Genomic DNA, 19,037 nt, shown 5'->3' with positions numbered 1-19,037 from the left:
TACCGTATATCACTGTATTACCTGTTTTTTTATTTTGTTTTGTTTTGTTTTGTTTTTTTGTTTTTGTTTTTTAAACAGCGTATTGAGATATAATTCATATACCATACACTTCACTCATTTAAAATATACAATTCACGGGGCACCTGGGTGGCTCAGTCAGTTAAACATCCGACTTCGGTTCAGGTCATGATCTTGTGGTCCATGGGTTCGTGCCCCGTGTTGGGGTCTGTGCTGACAGCTCAGAACCTGGAGCCTGCTTCGGATTCTGTGTCTCCCTCTTTCTCTGCCTCTCCTCTGCTTGTGCTCTGTCTCTCTCTCTCTCAAAAATAAACATTAAAATAAAAAAAAAGAAAGAAAATAAAATACACAATTCATCTTTTTCTAGTATATTCATACGATCGTGCAGCCAGTCATCACGATCTAATTTTAGAACATTTCCATCGTTTCAGAAGGAAACCCCACACCCATTAAGCAGTCATTCTTCATTCCTGTGTCTCTCCCAGCCCTTGGCAACCCCTGCCCTACCTTTCTTTGCCTGTCAGTTTGCCTGTTCTGGGCATTTCGTGAGAAGGGAATCATATAATATGTGGTGTTTTGTAACTAGTTTATTTAACTTAGCATAATGTTTTCAAGGTTTATCCACACTGTAGCACATATCATTCCTTTTCATGGTCAAATAATAGTCCATTATGTGGATATACCACATTTGGTTGATCTACCCATCGGTTGATGCTTCCACTTTTTGGTTTTTGTGAATAATGCTGCTCTGAACATTCGTGTACAAGTGTTTGGGCAGATGTCTGTTTTCACTTCTCTTGGGCACACACTTAGGACTGGAGATGCCAGGTCAGGTGGTAATTCTGTATAAATCTTTTTGAGGAATTAGCAGACTTTTCCTGGCCAGCTTCACATTTCCACCAGCAGTGGGTGAGGATTCCAGTTTCTTCACATCTTTGTCAACACCAGTTATGGTCTTTTTTAATTTCATCCATTCTAGTAGGTGTGAAGCATTGTCATATTGTGATTTTGATTTGTATTTCCCTGATGACTAGTGATGATGAGCATCTTTTCATGTCCTTATTGGCCATCTGTGTATCTTTTTTTTTTGAGATATGTTTATTCATTTGCTTTGCCCATTTGTAAATTGGCTCAGTTCTCTTTTTACTACTGAGTTGGGCGATTTTTTTTTTTTTTAAGTTTATTTTGAGAGAGAGAGCATGCACGCATGTTAGGGAGAGGCAGAGAGAGAATCCCAAGCAGGCTCCACACTGTCAGCACAGAGCCTGACTCAGGGCTCAAACTCACAAACCATTAGATCATGACCTGAGCCGACGGAGCCACCCAGGCGCCCCTAAGATTTTTAAAAAAAATTTTTTAAGTGTTTATTTATTTTTGAGAGAGAGAGAGAGACAGAGCACAAGTGGGGGAGGGGCAGAGAGAAGGGGAGACACAGAATCTGAAGCAGGCTCCGGGCCAGCACAGAGCCCGACGTGGTGCTTGAACTCACGAGCAGCGAGACCATTACCTGAGCTGAAGTCGGACGTCCACTCAACCAGCTGAGCCACCCAGGCGCCCCTAAGATTTTTTTATAAGTTCTGGATACCAGTCTGTTATCAGTTATATGATTTGCAAGTATATTCTTTCATTCTGTAGATACCTTCCCTTTCTTTATGGTGTCATTTGAAATATGAATGTTTTTGAGAAGTCCAGTTTATCTGTTTTTCTTACGTTGTATGTGCTTTTGGTGTTGTAGCAAAGAAGACTTTGCCTGACATAATTTCGTAAAGTTTAACTCCTATGTGTTCTTCTAGGAGTTCTGTAGTTTTACTGTTACATACAGGCGTGTAGTCCAAAGTAATTTTTGTGTATGGTGTTATCCAAATTCCTCCTTTTGCATATAAATATCCAGTCATTTCGGTACCATTTGTTGAAGACTGTTCTCTTTCCATTTAATTGTCGTGACACTCTTGTTGAAGTCAGTTGACCATGAAGGTAGGGATTAACCTTGGACTCCAAATTCGATTCCGTTTATCCTTATGTCAGTTCAGTCTATTCTTAGGTCAGTAGTACTCTGTCTTACTGAAGTTTGGATTTTGATCGGGTTGTATTGAATCTGTAGATGAATTTGGGGAGTATTGCCACCTTAATAATATTAAGTCTTTTGATCCATCCACATGAGATCTCTTTCCATTTACCTATATTGTTTTGTAGTTTCTAGCCTACATGTCTTATACTTCTTTTTAAAAAATTTTATATCTTAGTATTTTACACTTTGGGGTGCTATTGTAAATGGAACCGTTTTCTTAATTTCATTTTTGGAATTATTACTAATGTATAGAAGTACAAGTGATTTTCGTTTATTGATCGGTTTTGTATCCTGTCACCTTGCTGAATTTGTTTATTGGTTCTGAGTTTTCCAGTGAATTCCTTAGAATTTTCTTTGTGGAAAATCATGTCATCTACAAATAGAGATGGTTTTACTTTTTCATTTCTACTTTGGATGTCTTTTCTTTCATTTTCTTGCCTAATTGCCCTGGTTAGAACCTTCAGTTCACTGTTGAATGGGACATACTCATCTTGTTCCTGATTGTAGGGAGAAAGCATTTAATCTTTTATCATAAAGTATGATGTTGTCTTTGGGTTACTTGCAGATGGCCATTACCGGGTTGAGGAAGTCCCTTTTTATTCCTAGTTTGTCGAGTGTTTTACAACGAAGAAGTGTTGGGTTTTGTCAGATCCTTTTTCTGCATCTACAGAGGTGATGATGTGGTTTTTATCCTTTATCGTATTAATAGAGTGTATTATGTTAATTGATTTTTGAATGTTAAACCAGCCTTGGTTCTTGAAATAAATCCCTCTTGGTCATGATGTGTGATTGTTTTTATATGTTGATGGATTCAAAAGGATTGTATGCAAATCCTTTTATATGTTGCTGGATTTTTATATGTTTGCAAATATTTTGTTGACGGTTTCCATGTCTGTATTCATTAGGGGTGTGGTCTGTAGCTTTCTTGTGATATCTTTGTCTGAGTTTGGTATCAGAATAATACTGACCTCAGAATAAGTTGGGACGTGTTCCTTCCTCTTCTGAGTTTTAGAAGAGTTTGTGAAATATTGGTATTAATTTTTTCTTTGGATGTTTGATATGCTTTACCAGTGAAGCCCTGTGACCTGGGCTTTTCTTCAGAGGAAGCTCTTTAATTACGAATTCAGTCTCTACTTGTATAGAGGTCCTGAGTTTTTATTTCTTGTTGAGTCAGTTGTGGTAATCTGTGTCATTTAGTAACTTGTTTTACTTACCTAATTTGTGGGCATACAGTTGTTCGTATATTCCCTTATAATCTTATTTATTTTGTGAGATCAGTGTGTTTTCCCTTCTTTTCACGCCTTATGTTAGTTATTTAAGTTCCCTCGCACCACCCCCCCTCCTTTTTTTTTTGGCCAGGAAAAGATGTGTCAATTTAGTCAAACCAGTTTTTGCCTTTGGAGTATATATTACTTTTTTAAATTCATTCATCAAATATTTATCAAATCCTAGCTATACACTTGTGAGCAAAACAGACATGTTTTCTCCTTTCTCCAGACTCAGTCGAGTGGGAAGTGTTGACATTGAACAAGCAAGTGGACAGTTGTCATAAACACCGTGAAAGTGACAAGTGGGGTGCTGTGAGAGGTGCCAGGAGCTGACTAGATCAGGTGACCAGGGTGGAGCTCTGGGGAGGTGACATGTAACTGAAATGGAAGATGGGGAGGCACCGTCACTTCAGAGGGAGACTACGGGCCTGTTGGGGGGGCGGGGTGGGAGGTTCTATGGAGAATACTACAGATGATGGAAAGAGATAAACTGAGGCCCCACTGCCCTGGGGCGGGAGTAGGTAAAGAAGAAGGTGTGGTTGGTAAGGGGGGTGGGACCACACGATCAGGGCCTAGTAGACTGTGAGTTTCATTTAATTTGTGATAGACTTACTGCTTTGATGTACTTTTACGGAAATTGGATGGTGCAGACTTGGGCTCCCGAGGCAGGTCTGAACCTTCCAGAGGCATCTGTTATGCCAGCAGTAGAATCCAGGGTCTTTCGCTTGGCCTGGTGGGCTTTTTGCCATCTGGCCCGCTAACCTCCGACCTCCTGTCACCGTTCCCCGGCCACGTGTCCCCCACACGTGCTGGGGCCGGTGCCATGCGAGCCTTTGGCTCTCAGCCCTGGCCGTTTTCTTTGGTTGGTGCACTCTTCTCTTTGCCTGTCTGCTCTGTTTTGACATCTGGGGCTTGGCTAAAATGTGCACTTGGGGGCTTTGGTAGTTGGCCGAGGCTGCTGAAAATTTTAACTCTAGCCTGTGGAGGGTAGTTCTGATTTCAGAGGGCTGGTGGGGTCTCGCGCTCTGGTTTGCTAGGGGCTGCTGCTCCTCAGGACCCGCCTTCTCCTGGGCTTCCTCCCCCTCGCTGGCTCCCCTCACCTCCTGCCTTTTGGAACCTTCCCTTGGTTCCGTCCTGGGTCTGTTGTGGCCACTGTATTGGTGGGAGCAGTCAGAGAACAGGATATTTTTCTCTCTAGTTCTTTTCCCACCAGATGCATACCCTCTACTTAAATGATCAAAGGGCAAGTGACGCACTTCAAATGAAATTCCTGTTGAAGACTCTGGCTTTGGGCACTGGGTCAATACAGAGAATTGATTTTTACTTAACCTTGCTTAGAACAGACTGAATCCTGGGAGAGCGGTGCGCACATACGTGCTTGGCGTCTGTCTGCAAGATTACATAAGAAGTCATACGCTGACTGCAGTAAGAGATTGAGTCTCTTTTTTAATTAAAAAACAAAGGAAAGCAGACATCTCCCAATTTTTTATACTTTGATTACCAAACCCAGACATCTTTGTTTTGGGAAGACTTCCCAGGCTGCAGGTTCTTATCTAGTCGAGGTCACAGATTTTTTTTTCTGAAGTACACGTTTTTCTCCCATCTCATATATATGTTTTGTTGGGATGAAGAAAGAAAAAGGAATTAGTGTTTTGCCTTCAGACTTAAAAAAAAGAATGAAAGATGGGGCACCTGGGTGGCTCAGTTGGTTGAGCTTCCAGCTTCGGCTCAGGTCATGATCTCACGGTCTGTGAGTTCGAGCCCCGCGTCGGGCTCTGTGCTGACAGCTCGGAGCCTGGAGCCTGCTTCAGATTCTGTGTCTCCCTCTCTCTCTGACCCTCCCCCATTCGTGCTCTGTCTCTCTCTGTCTCAAAAAAACAAAAGAAAAAAGTACAAAGGTAATTACATGACAGAAATAAGAATATAAAGAGATAGTATGGGCAACTAACATAACCTGAAAGCTTTAGAAAGCACATTTAGGCAGGTGGAAACCTTGATGCAGACAGCCCGTTAGTTTATAGTGCCCAGGATGTCAGAAAACACTAACTCTCACTGTACATTAAGAATTATCTATGAAGTGCCTCCTACATGTAAGAAATTTCACTGTGGATGACAAATATTTTTGAGTTGTGTCTAATGAAAAACATAAGGGAAATAATCCTCGCGGCTGGTAGGGGTGTGCCTGCTCTGAGCGGGGAGGTAAGAACCGAGCTGGAATCTAGGAGCTGCTGGAGGCCGGGGCAGGGCTGGAGGGGGAGGCACAGATGTGACCCCGGCCCCGGCTTGCTTCGTTTCCTTAGGCCGGAGTGGAGACTGATGGACTCTCATGGGCACACGTGGCTAATAAAGGAGGATACAGTAAGACGGGGAAACACTGTAGACTCAGTAAGGGTTTTAGAAAGTCCTACGTAGGGTTGAATATCGTTGATTCTTTTTGTCATTCCACTGGTGACTTCTTTCCCTTATTTGACCATGTTTATTGTTTTCCTGAGTTTTATTTTATTTTATTATTTTTTTTTTCAACGTTTATTTATTTTTGCGACAGAGAGAAACAGAGCATGAACGGGGGAGGGGCAGAGAGAGAGGGAGACACAGAATCGGAAACAGGCTCCAGGCTCTGAGCCATCAGCCCAGAGCCTGACGCGGGGCTCGAACTCACGGACCGCGAGATCGTGACCTGGCTGAAGTCGGACGCTTAACCGACTGCGCCACCCAGGCGCCCCTGTTTTCCTGAGTTTTAACGTTCTCCCTACTCAAGGTAGCAGATTTGTAAAAAATATGAAACAGAAATGAAGAAGGGGCACCTGGTTGGCTCAGTCAGTTAAGCGTCTCTTTAGTTCAGCTCAGGTATTGATCTCATGGTTGGTTAGTTCGAACTCCACATTGGGCTGGGGGCTTACAGCACAGTGCCCACTTGGGATTCTTTCTCTCCCTGTCTCTCTGCCCCTCCCCTGCTTGCACGGTTGCGCTCTCTCGCTCTCTCTCAAAAAATAAGTAAAAATAAACCTAAAAAAAATAAAGAAGAAAATAGGAATAACTCCTAATCTTCTCACTGGGTTAGCCACTGTTAGTGTATTTCGTTTCTTCCTTCTTTCTACTTGATTTGTTCCATCATTCCATAATGGGGGAAAATACTTCGTATCGTTTTGTACGATTGGGTTTTTCCCCTTATTATGAATGAGTGACATGGGAATGGCCTTCCAACAGGATCACCTTCACAACTGTGATCATTTAATGATTGCGCAGTATTTCATAGTGTGGATTTTCACCTTTGACTTCAGCATTATCCCCTCAAGTGTCAGATGTTAACCCTTTGTACACCAGCCTTCTCTCCAGCCCTGGTTGTTTCCCTGGGGGAGGATCTGAGGGTGGAGATCCTGGATTGGGGGGTTGTGAACTTCTGAGCCTCTCTGGGTGCTGCTGGGGTGTTCCCGTGACACTTGTGGCCCTTTGTGCATGTGCGCACACACACACACGCACACACACACACACACACACATACACGAACACACACCCCAGCATGTGGGTGTGTTGGTCTCCTTGCTCCTTCGCCAACACCTGGCACTCTGCTGGTCTTTAGTTTTCCATCCTTCTTTCCAGCACTTCTTTGCTTGAATTCATGTTGTTAAGTTGCTAATGAGGTCAAATGTTTGTTAGTTTATTGTGTACTTTTTTAATCTAATTGTTTTTGTTTATTCCTCTAACCATTTTTTTCCTTTTGCCTTAAAAATATCTTTCATAAGGCAGATGACCTTTTTATATTTATCGATTGCGTTTTTCTCAGTTTTTCACTTTGGTGATCTATCTTTCTTTCATTCTTTTCATATTGAGAAAGTCTGTCCGTTTTCCAAGTTAGTTTGGAATTTGTTTCTTCTGTAGTACCTTTTTTTTTTTTTTAAACATTTATGTTTTTAATCCGTCTGGATTTACTTTGAGTGTAAAATACAATGAGACTCTCAATTGCTTTTCTTCCAAATGCTTAGCCGGTTTACCAAAGCCATTTGTTAAATAACCCAGTTGTCATTCATTTATTATGCCTTGTTAATGATATTAAGAAATGTGTGTGTGTGTGTATAATGTTTTACAGTTATCTGTTCTTTTGCCTGTTTGAGCCTTACATCAGTAGCACACTGTTTTAGTTGCCACGCTGTCTTATCGTTTAAAAAGTTGTCTTATCCATTCTTGTCTGTCCATTTTTCTGAATCCTAGTAGTGTTGATGGTAATGGTGGTGGTGGTGGAGGAAGTGGTTAACAGTTATTGGGCACAAACTCTGCACCAGCTGCTAACTCATTTACTCCCCAGAGTAATACTCTGTTCCTGTTTTACAGACGAGGAAACTAAGACAGGACAGAAATTTAAATTCCCCCAAGGCACACAGCTTATTAGTGGTAGAGCTAGCATGAATGGTGGAAATAAGACTATTGTCCATCGCAAAAAGTCTCATGTGGGGGCACCTGGGTGGCTCCGTCGGTTGAGCGGTTGAGCGGCCAACTTCGGCTCAGGTCACAGTCTCGCGGTCCAGGAGTTCGAGTCCCGCCTCAGGCTCTGTGCTGACAGCTCCAAGCCTGGAGCTTGTTTCGGATTCTTTGTTTCCTGCTGTCTCTGCCCCTCCCCCACTCGCACTCTGTCTCTTTCTCTCTCTCTCAAAAATAAATATTAAAAAAAAATTTTTTTTTTAAGTCTCATATGGAGTGATTAGTACTATATAAAATGAGTCATTTGGATAGAAAAGGATATCTTAAGTTTTCAGACAACGTTTACTCCCCAGAGCTGAAAACCTGGTATCTCTGGCTTTCCATTTCTTAGTTTAAAAAAAAAACTTTGTTTTTTGGTAAGGTTATTTAGAGGTTCCTTCTATTTTCCGATGCTTCTGTAGTTAGGATTTTTTTGCCAGTTTTTTATTGATCACAGCTAACAGGCTAATGCTGGCCTTTTCCATAATGGTCTCTTTGACAGCCACACTGAATGCTTTATTAGAATTTGTTGCAATGAGGGGCGCCTGGGTGGCGCAGTCGGTTAAGCGTCCGACTTCAGCCAGGTCACGATCTCGCGGTCCGTGAGTTCGAGCCCCGCGTCGGGCTCTGGGCTGATGGCTCAGAGCCTGGAGCCTGTTTCCAGTTCTGTGTCTCCCTCTCTCTCTGCCCCTCCCCCATTCATGCTCTGTCTCTCTCTGTCCCAAAAATAAATAAACGTTGAAAAAAAAAATTTAAATAAAAAAAAAAAAAAGAATTTGTTGCAATGTAGGATTTAGCATTTTATTGGCTCCCAATATATCTCCTACTCACACAAAAAGGTAGTAGATTCTAAGGTTTTAAATAACAAACAACATCTACTCAAAGCCTGGTTTTCTAGGCTGCACCATGTTCTTTGTAATTAAGATCCATGAAAGGTCTAAGAAGCTAGAACCAGAACACCCAATGAAAATCATAGTCGAACCCGTTTTGATCAAAGTGAGGCTTTTGGTGTAGATTTGTTTTCAAAAGCAGGATCTGCTTTTGATTCTGAAATGAGATTCTGCTTCAGATCTTTGAAACTTCCTTTGAAGGTCAGAGGATTCCTGTCTGGGGAAAGGTTATTTTGTTACCACTTGACCTGGAATTGCCACTTAGTGTTTCAGGCCAGTAGGCTTTAGAGAGAATTTAGAAGAATCCATTTCTAGTCAAGATCCGTTCCTGAAAGGTTGACAGGAGCCCAAACCTTGCTTTTGAATTTCCTTCATTGTTAGCAAATGTGACATTTTTTCTTTGTTCCTCCTCACTTTCTATTTCTGTACCTCATGATCATACATATGCACTGCAAGATCACCAGAGAAATAAAAAGCTGTCTGGCGCCAACGTAAAAATTAATTTTAAAATCGTCAGTGAAAACATGGCTGCAGTGAATCAAAATCAGAAAAGGAGCTGGAGGTTCAGTGTGAGGTCGGCTCTGCGGTTTACCTTGTCGGATTTGTCACGGCAGCCCTTCCTGGTAATCTCTGTGGGGCCGCATCCCTGTCAGGGGCCCCCGGGGAAATGTGAAACCGGCCCCCTTCGTTGGCAGGGCAGAGGGAGACCCCAAAAGAGGCAGGCGCTCATCCGAGGCTGGTAGGTGGGCAGTTGTAATCGGCAGAGGGAACTTCTGTGCAAGGCCTGCCCTGGACCAGCAACATGAAAGGGTCCCTGCTCCCACCTGCCAGATATTAAGAGTTTAGAGAGCGAGAGAGAGAGACGCCTTAACTGGGTTCAGGCAGGTATATTGTGCAGGTGTTGTGGACACCACGTCAGTGTCTCAAGGCTGCGTCCTTGGAGCGGCCTCTGGGAGCGAGAAAGGCAAGTGGAGGGCTCCCCCCAAGGACGGGATGGGGTGAGGAGCCTCCCACCACTTGGGTCCAGCTCACGGGTCAACTGGTGGTCGCGTCTTCTCTGTGACCTTCCCCGGCAGCCTCCCTGATCCCCCCGGGCAGGGTCTGACGCTCCTTACTTGTCACTGCCGGTCTTGGTGAGCCTCTGTGAGGTAGGTGCCGAGCGGGCACCTTGGGCTGCCTTGGGCTTCTCTGCCTCCGTGCAGTTCCTTCCTGCCACCCGCTCCCAAGAGGCACGGCAGAGTGCTCCCTGAGCGGGCCTGGGGCAGAAGTTGTGTAGACTGTTGCCTTTCTGCCTTTCACCCATCCGCCTTGCCCCGTTTGCAGCACTCGCCACTGGCCGTGTCGTCTGGCACGCATCAGTCCGAGGCCCTGCCTCCTTCGGAAGGAAGCTCACCCGTGGTGGGTTGTGCCTTGCTTGACGCTTAGACTGAGAAAATCTGAGTGTGAGTGTTCTCTTTTTTTTGTATTGATTCTAATTTTTGTCAATTGTATTGGGATGTAATGTTCCTCGTAGAGAAAATGACCAGGATGAGAATAATGCAGGACCACCTATATACTTGTTATCCAGAATCACCTGTCGTTAACATTTGCCCTGTGTGCACTCACCCTCTCTCCCCACGTGTGCGCCCATGTGTGTTCGTACAAACACATAAACTTGTGGGGGGAACCATTTGAGAGTATGTTGCAGTCATCAGGGGGCTTCGCTTCTAAATGTTCAGTACAGTTTTCCTGAGAATAAGGACATAGTCTTGTATAATCAGTATAGTTCTCAACCTAAGTAAATTTTACACCAAGAAAATACTAATAATCTACATTCCTCTGCCGTTTCGTCCGTTGCCTTAGGGCTGTCCTTTGTAACCTTTTTCCGTCTGGGCCAGGGTCCAGTATTACATTTAGTTGTCATATCTCCAAGAGCTCCTTTAATCTGGAACGTCTTCTCAGGTCATCCTTCGTCATGTATGACATTGGCATTTTCAGAGAAAAGGTCCTACTTTCACAGGACATTCCTCTTTGGAGCTTTTCTGGTGTTTCTTTGTGACAGCTTCAGTCGGAAGACTGCATGACTGGTGCCGTGCCTTTCTCGGGCGTCTGCTCTCGAGGCGCACCATGTTTGATGATGTTGGTTTTGGTTACCTGAGCAAAGAATTGTCCAAACTCCCAATGTGTATTTACTCTTTTTTCCTTTGAAATTAATTCGCGTCGAGTGGGGAGATATGTTAAGGCCGTGCACACCCTCCTCATCAAAATTTCTCCTAGTTAATTCTGATTTCTTTTAACTTTATTGGATTATCTGAAAATAATAATTTTCACTCTAGACTTTGACTGGGAAGCCAATTTAACTGCTGCCTTTTGAAATATTTTCTGTACCAAGGTGAGCAGTAATTAAGCACACAATCATTGTTCATTCGAAAGCTGAATTACAAAAGCCGTAATGGTTGATTTTTCCTCATCACCTCTGCCCTTCTTTACTTCTGTCCAGTCTCCTCATGAGTTACAAAAGAAGTCATCACTGTTCCACTGTAGCCAAGTCATTCAGCTTTCTCTCTCCTAGGTAATTTCTAATAAAAGGATGTCAGACCGCAAAGATACTAAACCTGATGGGGCACCCGGGTGGCTCAGGCGGTTGAGCGTCTGACTTTTGATTTCAGCTCAGGTCATGATCTCCTAGCTCAAGAGTAGAAGCCCCTGTGCTAACAGTGCAGAACCTGCTTGGGATTCTCTCTCTCCCTTTCTCTGCCTCACCCCTGCTCATGCTCTCTTTCTCTTAAAATAAATAAATCTTAAAAAAAAAAAAAGATCCTAAGCTTGAATCAAATTTAAATGTTGACTGAGGATTTTACTAAGCAAGAGGAGTTTTTAAAAACGTAGTTAGTAGAAACACAGCTGATAAGGAAGCGGCAGGAGTTAGCACGTGGGGGGACCTGGTCCTCTCTCGCTGAGTGCGAGGGAGAGAGGTGGAGGGCGGAGGGCCCTTCCCCTGCAGGTCACATCTTAACCGCCTGCCAAAGCAGGCCACTCTGTATCCTGGATAAAAGGCTGTTGGTGGCGTTACTTGTTCTGAGACCCTGAGTGTGTCGTTCTTTTGGAGTAATTGAGAGTAATGATTACTCCCAAAACGGGTCTGTGGCTCTGCCTCTGTAGCCCCTAGAAAGTACAGTGCCCTTGGTTCTCATTGGAGGCAAAAGTATTTTCCTTACAGTTAGATGGATTCCTTCCATTCTTTCCTTCCATTTCCTTTGGTTCCTTTCTTCGATTTCTTTCCTTATTCACACTGAGAAGATGTGTGGGTGGTATTGCACGTGGGGTATGGAGGGGAGCTTTGGCATCAGGTGGTCTTGGGGTTGACACCCGGCTCTCACTTGGGAGCTCAGTGACTTTGTCTCACTGTTCCTCATCCTAAAACAGGGCTGCAGAGACCTGCTACACGAAGTTTCTAGGACTGAACGCGGAGTTCCCTGTAAAGTGTGTTAGTCCCGGGCCGCTAGGAGGGGCAGACGTAGGGATAGTTCTGATTGTTTCTGGTGAGAAGGCGAGTGGGGTGATGGGAGGCAGAACCTGGGGAAGGGCCTCACCTCGGCAGTCTGATTTGTGCGTTCCAGGGCCCCAGGGCCGGAGCCAGCTGGAAATCTGTCACGGACACCCACCAGCTCAGATGCCCAGGCTGGTCCCGAGGCGCTGGGGTCACGAGGCGTAGCGGGTTCCCGATCCACTGGGCTGACTGTCAGCCGGCGGATGCTGTTTCAGGCCCAGGATGGTGGAAGATCCTGAGGGCGCCGGTCTGGTGCTCTGCAGACAGGCGCTCGAGTGGGCGAGCCCCAGAGAGGCCAGTTAGGACACCCCGGAGGAGCCTGGAGCCCTGGGCCCTGGGGTGGGAACGTCTGGCATCAGGGCAGGGACAGCTCCCGCCCGGGGCACGCCCCAGTAGAGAAGGGCTGGGCTGCAGGGCGCGTCAGGCAGTCTAGACATCTTGTCCTGGCCGCCAGCCTGTGATTTCCTCCCTGGGGACACACGGTCGAGTGCCACGAGACTGCTAAGGGATTTTGAAACTTTAGGCGTGGAATAAGCCCACATAAGTCTGGTCGGAGCCCTTCACTCTTAGCTGATAACTTGAGCCGTGGGCTGGCTTGTCTGTGGCCACTGTTCCCACCATTTGCCTCTCTGGGTTCCCGGGACCGTGGCTGTTTGGGGGGCTCAGGGTCGTCATTTTGCCCCTGACGACTGCCACGCGCTCCCCAGTTCCCTCCCGCGACTTTGATACTCGTGGTCCCAGACAGGCCAGCTCAGAGGCCAGGCTGGGGGTCTGATAGTAAAGAAAATAATAAGTTCATACCCCCAGAAATACTTACGAAGTAAATCATTCACAGTAAGACAAATCCACTTTTTTTCAATATAGTACTCTGGTTAAATGAAATTGCCTATTTTATTTAGCTTTACGTTTTCATTTGTGTTCTTAAAAGTGCTTTTAAAGATTAAACAAGAAACTGAAAAACGTCACACAATTTTTAGGTCTCTGGTGTAGCTGGTACACAGATATCTTGTTGCTCCAAACTGATCTAATCTTTCCAGAAAGCAAACTAGCTGAGTGTAAGCCAGTTATAAAAGTTTTCATGGCTTCCCTTACCACTGGCTGGTCAATATTACGACTCTGTCCCAAGGAAGTATCCTTTCTCTCAGAACACCCCAAGAACTGAAATATGCCTTGCACAAACAAGTGTTTCTACCTCTTTGTGACAGTGAAAGTATACAGTCATCTGAAACGTAGGCCCAAGATAGGGGTGGTGAGTGTGGGGACAGGGGTGGTAAGTGGCCCAGGGAAGGGGGGTGGGGAGCCGGGAGGTGGGGTGAGAGGGGTGGTGAGTTGGGGGGGAGGGGAGTAGTGAGTGGTGCAGGGGCTGCTGGGTAGCGTCCACAGTCCTGCCGCCTCGCCTCTTACGTCCTGTGTGGAGAGAAGGTGTGGGAAGAAAAAAGAACGCCAGGTGCGAAGCCGCCGGAAGTTCTTCATGAGCTCCTTACTGCACACCTTCAGAGGTGATGCTCCAGGGGCCCATTGTCACTTTCACAGCCGCACTGGGGAGGGCTGGGGAGGTCCTGGTAGTTTTCAGACCCGGGCCCTGGTGCCAGCAGGGTTTTATGTGTGCTCACTGGTTTGTTCTTGTTTCCCTCTGAAGTTGCTTGAGTTTATATAAAAAAACAATCGTGAATATGATAGTGCTTCCTTTATCACAGGCTTGACTAAATGTTCACGTTATTTAGAAAAAACGGTGTTTACGGGCTTCTGAGTTTCTAATATATCTCAATTGAGCATGAATAACTTAACATTTTTTCGTCAAAAATCCCAGACTTCTTTTCGAGATTCTTACAGTTTCTGGGTGATAAAAGTCCCTAATTCTAGACAGAATAAGGATTTCCTGTAAACTGAGGTTTGAAAACGAACATTTCCGGTTGGTACAACATAGCGTATGCATGTGTGTCCAGATATCTTTGTGCGGAAGCTTAAATAATGCCGTCGAGCTCCCATTGGTGAACGTTGTAGGGAATCTGAGGAAAGGTGGTTGGAGAGCCTCGTGCTTTATGTTTATACCTACTCATATATTCCCGTACGTGCCCACGTGTATATGTACGTGCTGCCTGCATATGTACATGTACACGGGCACACACATCTTATTGTTTCTCTTTCTCTGAATTGACTGCTTTCAAACTCTCATTTTGATGGGCCAGATAGCACCCTGTTTGGCTTCTAGATGCCTGTGGAAGGATGACCTCTGCAATTATTCCTGGTCTCTGGAGGCAGCAGAATGCCCCAAATACTCCTTGGTAAGAGTCAGGCCATTGGGACAGCTTGCCCTCGTGGGGGTGTCTGTTTTTATGCTAATGAGAAGGTAGCTGCCAGCTTTTAAAATGTCTCCCAAACTGGGCATTCGTTTTTGAAGGAGAAATTTGGAAATTAGCAATTGATTCCACAGACACCCTCACCCCGTCGCTGGAGGGCAACATTAGCTGCCTCAGCTCAACTTTGCATCACTCAATTCCATGGGAAAGAAAAAGATGCATGGGGCCTCGTCCCTGCCTCTAAGAGCGGGAAACAGGCGCACGCGCGCAAACACACACGCACACACGCACACATGCACGCACACACAAGTGGGTGCAATTGAGAGGTAAAAATGAAATGCCTTAAAAACACAGGAGTTTAAGGATACAGACCCTCTCTTGGATGTACCCCTTCCTGGTCTTCCTGCTAATAAACTGAGTGGGAAAATACGTATGTGATATTAAGTGAGAAAAGAATAAAAGTACCACTTACATAAAAGTTTGAAAACCACTTCCCTAATGCTTGCCTTCAATAACTGCCTAGGATTAGACCCCAAATCTCATGTCGTCTATTCCAGAAGATGCCTAACTTGTCTTCCAGGTTCCACACAGTTAGCGGCCTTTTGGGCACAACCTGTGGTCCTCCCTGGCTGGAATCTCTCATCTGTTGGATAGGTTCCACCATCCTCTGTGTACCATGCAGGCTTCGGGATCTCGGGATCTTCCCCCAGTCCCGTCTCTCGTGGGGACCACTGCCGCCCCCCCCCCCCCCCCCGACCGACCGCACTGTACTCTGGCTTCAGGGTTGGCAGTTGAGCTAAATCTAGTTTAACTCAGCCCCGCATTCTGAGAACGTATTGACGTCATTATTTAAGGAGTCTAAGAACTATAGTGAAAAGTACTTTGTAAATCAGCTTTGCATGGAGGAAAATAATCATTTATACCAGGATACATAAAACGTATTTGTCACTCAGCATTCACTCAAGTGCTAATCTGTGTTGTGTCCCCGCTATGGAAGGACTGTTCATAGCTTTCTCTGGGAAGGCTTTCCAGAGAAGACATGTTTATGAGTGATCATTATCAGTGATCATTAGTGTTGCCGTGTAACACGTTACCCCAGAATTTTGGGGTTTAACACCACGGACATTACCTCACACAGTTTTTCTGGGTCAGGAATCCAGGAATGGCTCAGCTGGGAGGTCCGGGCTCCAGTCTGTCATGAGGTTGCAGTCATCTGCCGCTTGACTGGGGAGGATTCGCCTCCCAGCTCACTCTCAGGGTTGCAGCGAGACCTCGGTTCCTTCCCACGTGGACTTGGCCATCAGCTGCCTGAGTGTGCTCACAAGACGGCAGCGAGCCGTCCCAGAGAGAGAGAGATTGAGACCACGGTAGAAGCAGTGCGTTCTGCCTCGTCTCAGGGATGGTCGCGGGGACGAACGCTGGAACCCTGTGGCGGGGGACTGGACACGGGAGTCCCAGGAGCTGGGAGGCAGTAGGGCCCGTGGAGGCTGGCCGCCACACCTGTTCCGAGAGGGGCTTTCAAGGAAGGAACGCAGTGAAGTCATTAGGAAGGGAATCTGAGGTTTAAAGGGCACAGCCCTGCTCACTTTTTTCTTTTAACCAAGACTCCTTTCAACTTTCCCTTCTTTCCACCACCCCTTATAGTGCAGATTATGATACACACCGGCCTCTGCCTGTAGCGGTTTCCTCCTCCCAGTAGACGGGGAATCTCACACAGCTCAAAACCGAAAAAAAGAGGCCAGTATTATTAATAAGGGCTCCCAGACTTGCTGTCTCGTTTCATTTAAACCTGAGGCATGTGGGTGCTGCTTCTTTCCTGGGTGGATATAAATACAGAGCTTGGTTATTATTGGAACCATTCTAGAAGAGAGAAAATTGCCCGGAACCTGGGTGGCTTAGGGAACTGAATTTTCTGGTTGCTGCGGTTTCCAAGGGAGCTCTTCCAGATCCGTTTGCCGGTTAAGTGTCCCGTGGAGACGATCTTCTGCCTTCCGGAGCTTAACTGACTCCCCCTGGGATGGCTTAGGGGGTGAGTGGCTGGGGAGCGGGACCCCTGGGCCCTTTGCCTCAGGTGACCCTGGCGTCTTTGTTGTCTTCAGGCAGGTCCCGGCAGCGGCCCGGGGCAGAGAGTGTGTGTCATCGATGAGATTGGGAAAATGGAGCTCTTCAGTCAGCCTTTCATCCAGGCTGTCCGCCAGACGCTGTCCACGCCAGGGACCGTAGTCCTGGGCACAATCCCGGTGCCTAAAGGGAAGCCGCTGGCCCTCGTGGAAGAGATAAGAAACAGGAACGACGTTCAGGTGTTCAGTGTGAGTACAACCGGTCCCTGCGTCTGTGACAGTGGAGCGGGTGACCTCAGCAGGGTGGCGCTGAGGTGTGCCTTTGCTCTGAAAGACCATCTCTCCCCGCCCCCCACTCCGCCCCCCCCTCCCCCCCCCCCGCCTTAGGCTAGATCCAGGTGAGTCTGATTTTCTAGGAACTTACAGAACTTAAGTCATACGTGTCACGGATGAAAGGACACATGTCCCCGTGGCCTCCGTCTGCCACAGAGCAGCGCTGTCCACCAGGAGTTTCCGCGATGACGGAAGTGCGCTCTGTGCGCTGGCCAGTGCGCTGGCCATCAGCCGCCTGTCACTGTTTATGTTTCAATCAAATGAAAGATTCGTTTCTTCAGTCCCTTTGGCCACACGGACAGCACGCCTGCAGAGTCTGCCCTGACAGGCTCCCGGGGGGCTGTCGGGGTTCTGCGGTGCGGCACGTGGGAGGGAGGACCGGTGCTGTCACGCTATCCCGTGGCGATGTCGGAGCCGACGTACGGGCCTCTGACAGCCCTTTGTCTGTGTCCTTAGATGCTGTCTTGCGCCGTGCCACCTTTGTGTCGGCGAGAGTCGCGTCTCCGCCGGGCTCTGCCCGTACCTGCTCTCCCCACCCCCACCCCCCGTTTCAACCCAGGCCCCTCGAGGGCCCTGGAACAAGGAGGCTGGCAGGGCCGCCCCACCAGCCAGAGCGGGAGGTGAGCTCCGGCTGCCAGGTACCACGAGCGCCGGATGTCGCTGGCTGCCGTGCCTCCGCCGTGGCCCGCCGGTCCTAGCGGGCCGTCCGTGTGCCGTCACCACAGTCTCCAGGGGTACTGTGGGGGCAGGAGACACACGTCAGGGTCAGAGCAGCCAGACTTGGAAAACTTGGTGCAGTCCTTGCTCCTTTCCTTCATTTAGTAAGTATCGACCGGGTTCCACCGTGAGCGAGGTTGCGATGCTGGACGAGACCACGTCCCCGCCCCCCGGAGTGGACTTGCTGAGGCGGGGGCCGGACCGCAGCAGCGCGGGCGCACAGCTCGGCCACGAGGATGTTGCTAAGTGTGGAGAAGATAAGGCAGGGCGGCGCGGTCGTTGGGCTGGAGGTGGCTGGGGAGACGGGTCCAGCCAGGGAGCCTCTCGCAGGAGCTCACGGGTGAGCAGACGGCCCCGCGAGGCCACGTGCTCCACGACATCTGTGAAGTTGGGGCCCTCGTCTTCAGTTTCGTGCTGTTCTTTCTCTCTGTCTCTTACTTTACGTGGCCTCCAAGTGAGTTCGTGGTTGTGTTTCTAAAGTTCCTGTGGAAATAGAGATGATGAAAGACGAGTGGTTCTCAGGCCAGGCGGCTTCCAGGCGGGAAGGTGGGGAGTGGCTGGTCCAGAGACTGGCCGTCTGCAGACCAGCAGGGTCTACGAGCCGTGAGTGGGATCAGGGGAGTTGGCCCTGATGTCCAGAGGAGAACATCGTATCTTAAAATAATACCACATCTCCTCTAAAACTGGAAATTATTCTCTGGGCAAGGTAATCATTGCTCCTAATGATGTGTAAATAAAATGATTAGCTTTTGGTTAATTATGCGAGACATAGGGGCTTACGTACCCCGTTATTCTTCTCTTTCTTGTGTTCCTTTGGGGCTTGTGTGATCTTTGTGTTCCCGTTTTATATGAAGAATCTCATTTTCCGTATATGCAAACTTAGGGCTTGGATTAGATATTTCTGGCATCCTTTCTGTTTCTGACACGCAGTAGAGTTCTCTGAATCCGTGTTTGAGAGCAGCCTCTGTGTCCAGCACTTAGTCCGACAGCACACGTGAAGCATGTCCCCTTCCCTCAAGAAAGATAGATGATGTGACAGTCAAGATCTGGAAGCAGAGAAGGGAGAGAATTCTGTGAGCAGAAGGAGGGCGGGGAGAGGTGTCCTGAAGGAAGTGGTTCTTGTGGGGTTTTGAGGGAGGAAGTGGAGAAAAGAAGGACAAGAAGGAAGAACATTCTGGGTAAGGCAGTAGGTTGTGTAAGGTAGGGAGGGCAGCCTCTCCTTGCGAACAGCTGCGCGTGTCAGGACCGTGGAGACGGGACTGAACTCATGGGGGAAAGTACGCCCCTTGACGTTACTCCTATCATAGGGACTTGTTCTTTTCTTTTCTTTTTTTAAATTTAGTCATTTATTTTGAGAGAGAGAGGGAGAGAGAACACATGAGCGGGGGCAGGGCAGAGA

At 47.1% G+C, this 19,037-nt stretch overlaps 1 protein-coding gene across 1 annotated transcript in view; it reads left to right on the top strand.

The window, feature by feature from the left end:
- The window catches only part of NTPCR (nucleoside-triphosphatase, cancer-related), a 31,915-nt gene that overhangs the window by 6,443 nt on the left and 6,435 nt on the right, over positions 1-19,037 (top strand). Inside the window, exon 4 of the mRNA XM_047088681.1 lies at positions 16,628-16,837. Within this exon, the coding sequence (XP_046944637.1) occupies positions 16,628-16,837 (210 nt within the window). The remainder of the gene's footprint in view (positions 1-16,627; positions 16,838-19,037) is intronic.

Source organism: Lynx rufus, unplaced genomic scaffold (assembly GCF_022079265.1).
Source record: "Lynx rufus isolate CCGP_SWC_20201006 ecotype Redwood Valley unplaced genomic scaffold, mLynRuf1.p SCAF_25, whole genome shotgun sequence".
Classification (NCBI taxonomy): Eukaryota; Metazoa; Chordata; class Mammalia; order Carnivora; family Felidae; genus Lynx; species Lynx rufus.
This window is presented reverse-complemented; position numbering and strand designations above follow the sequence as displayed.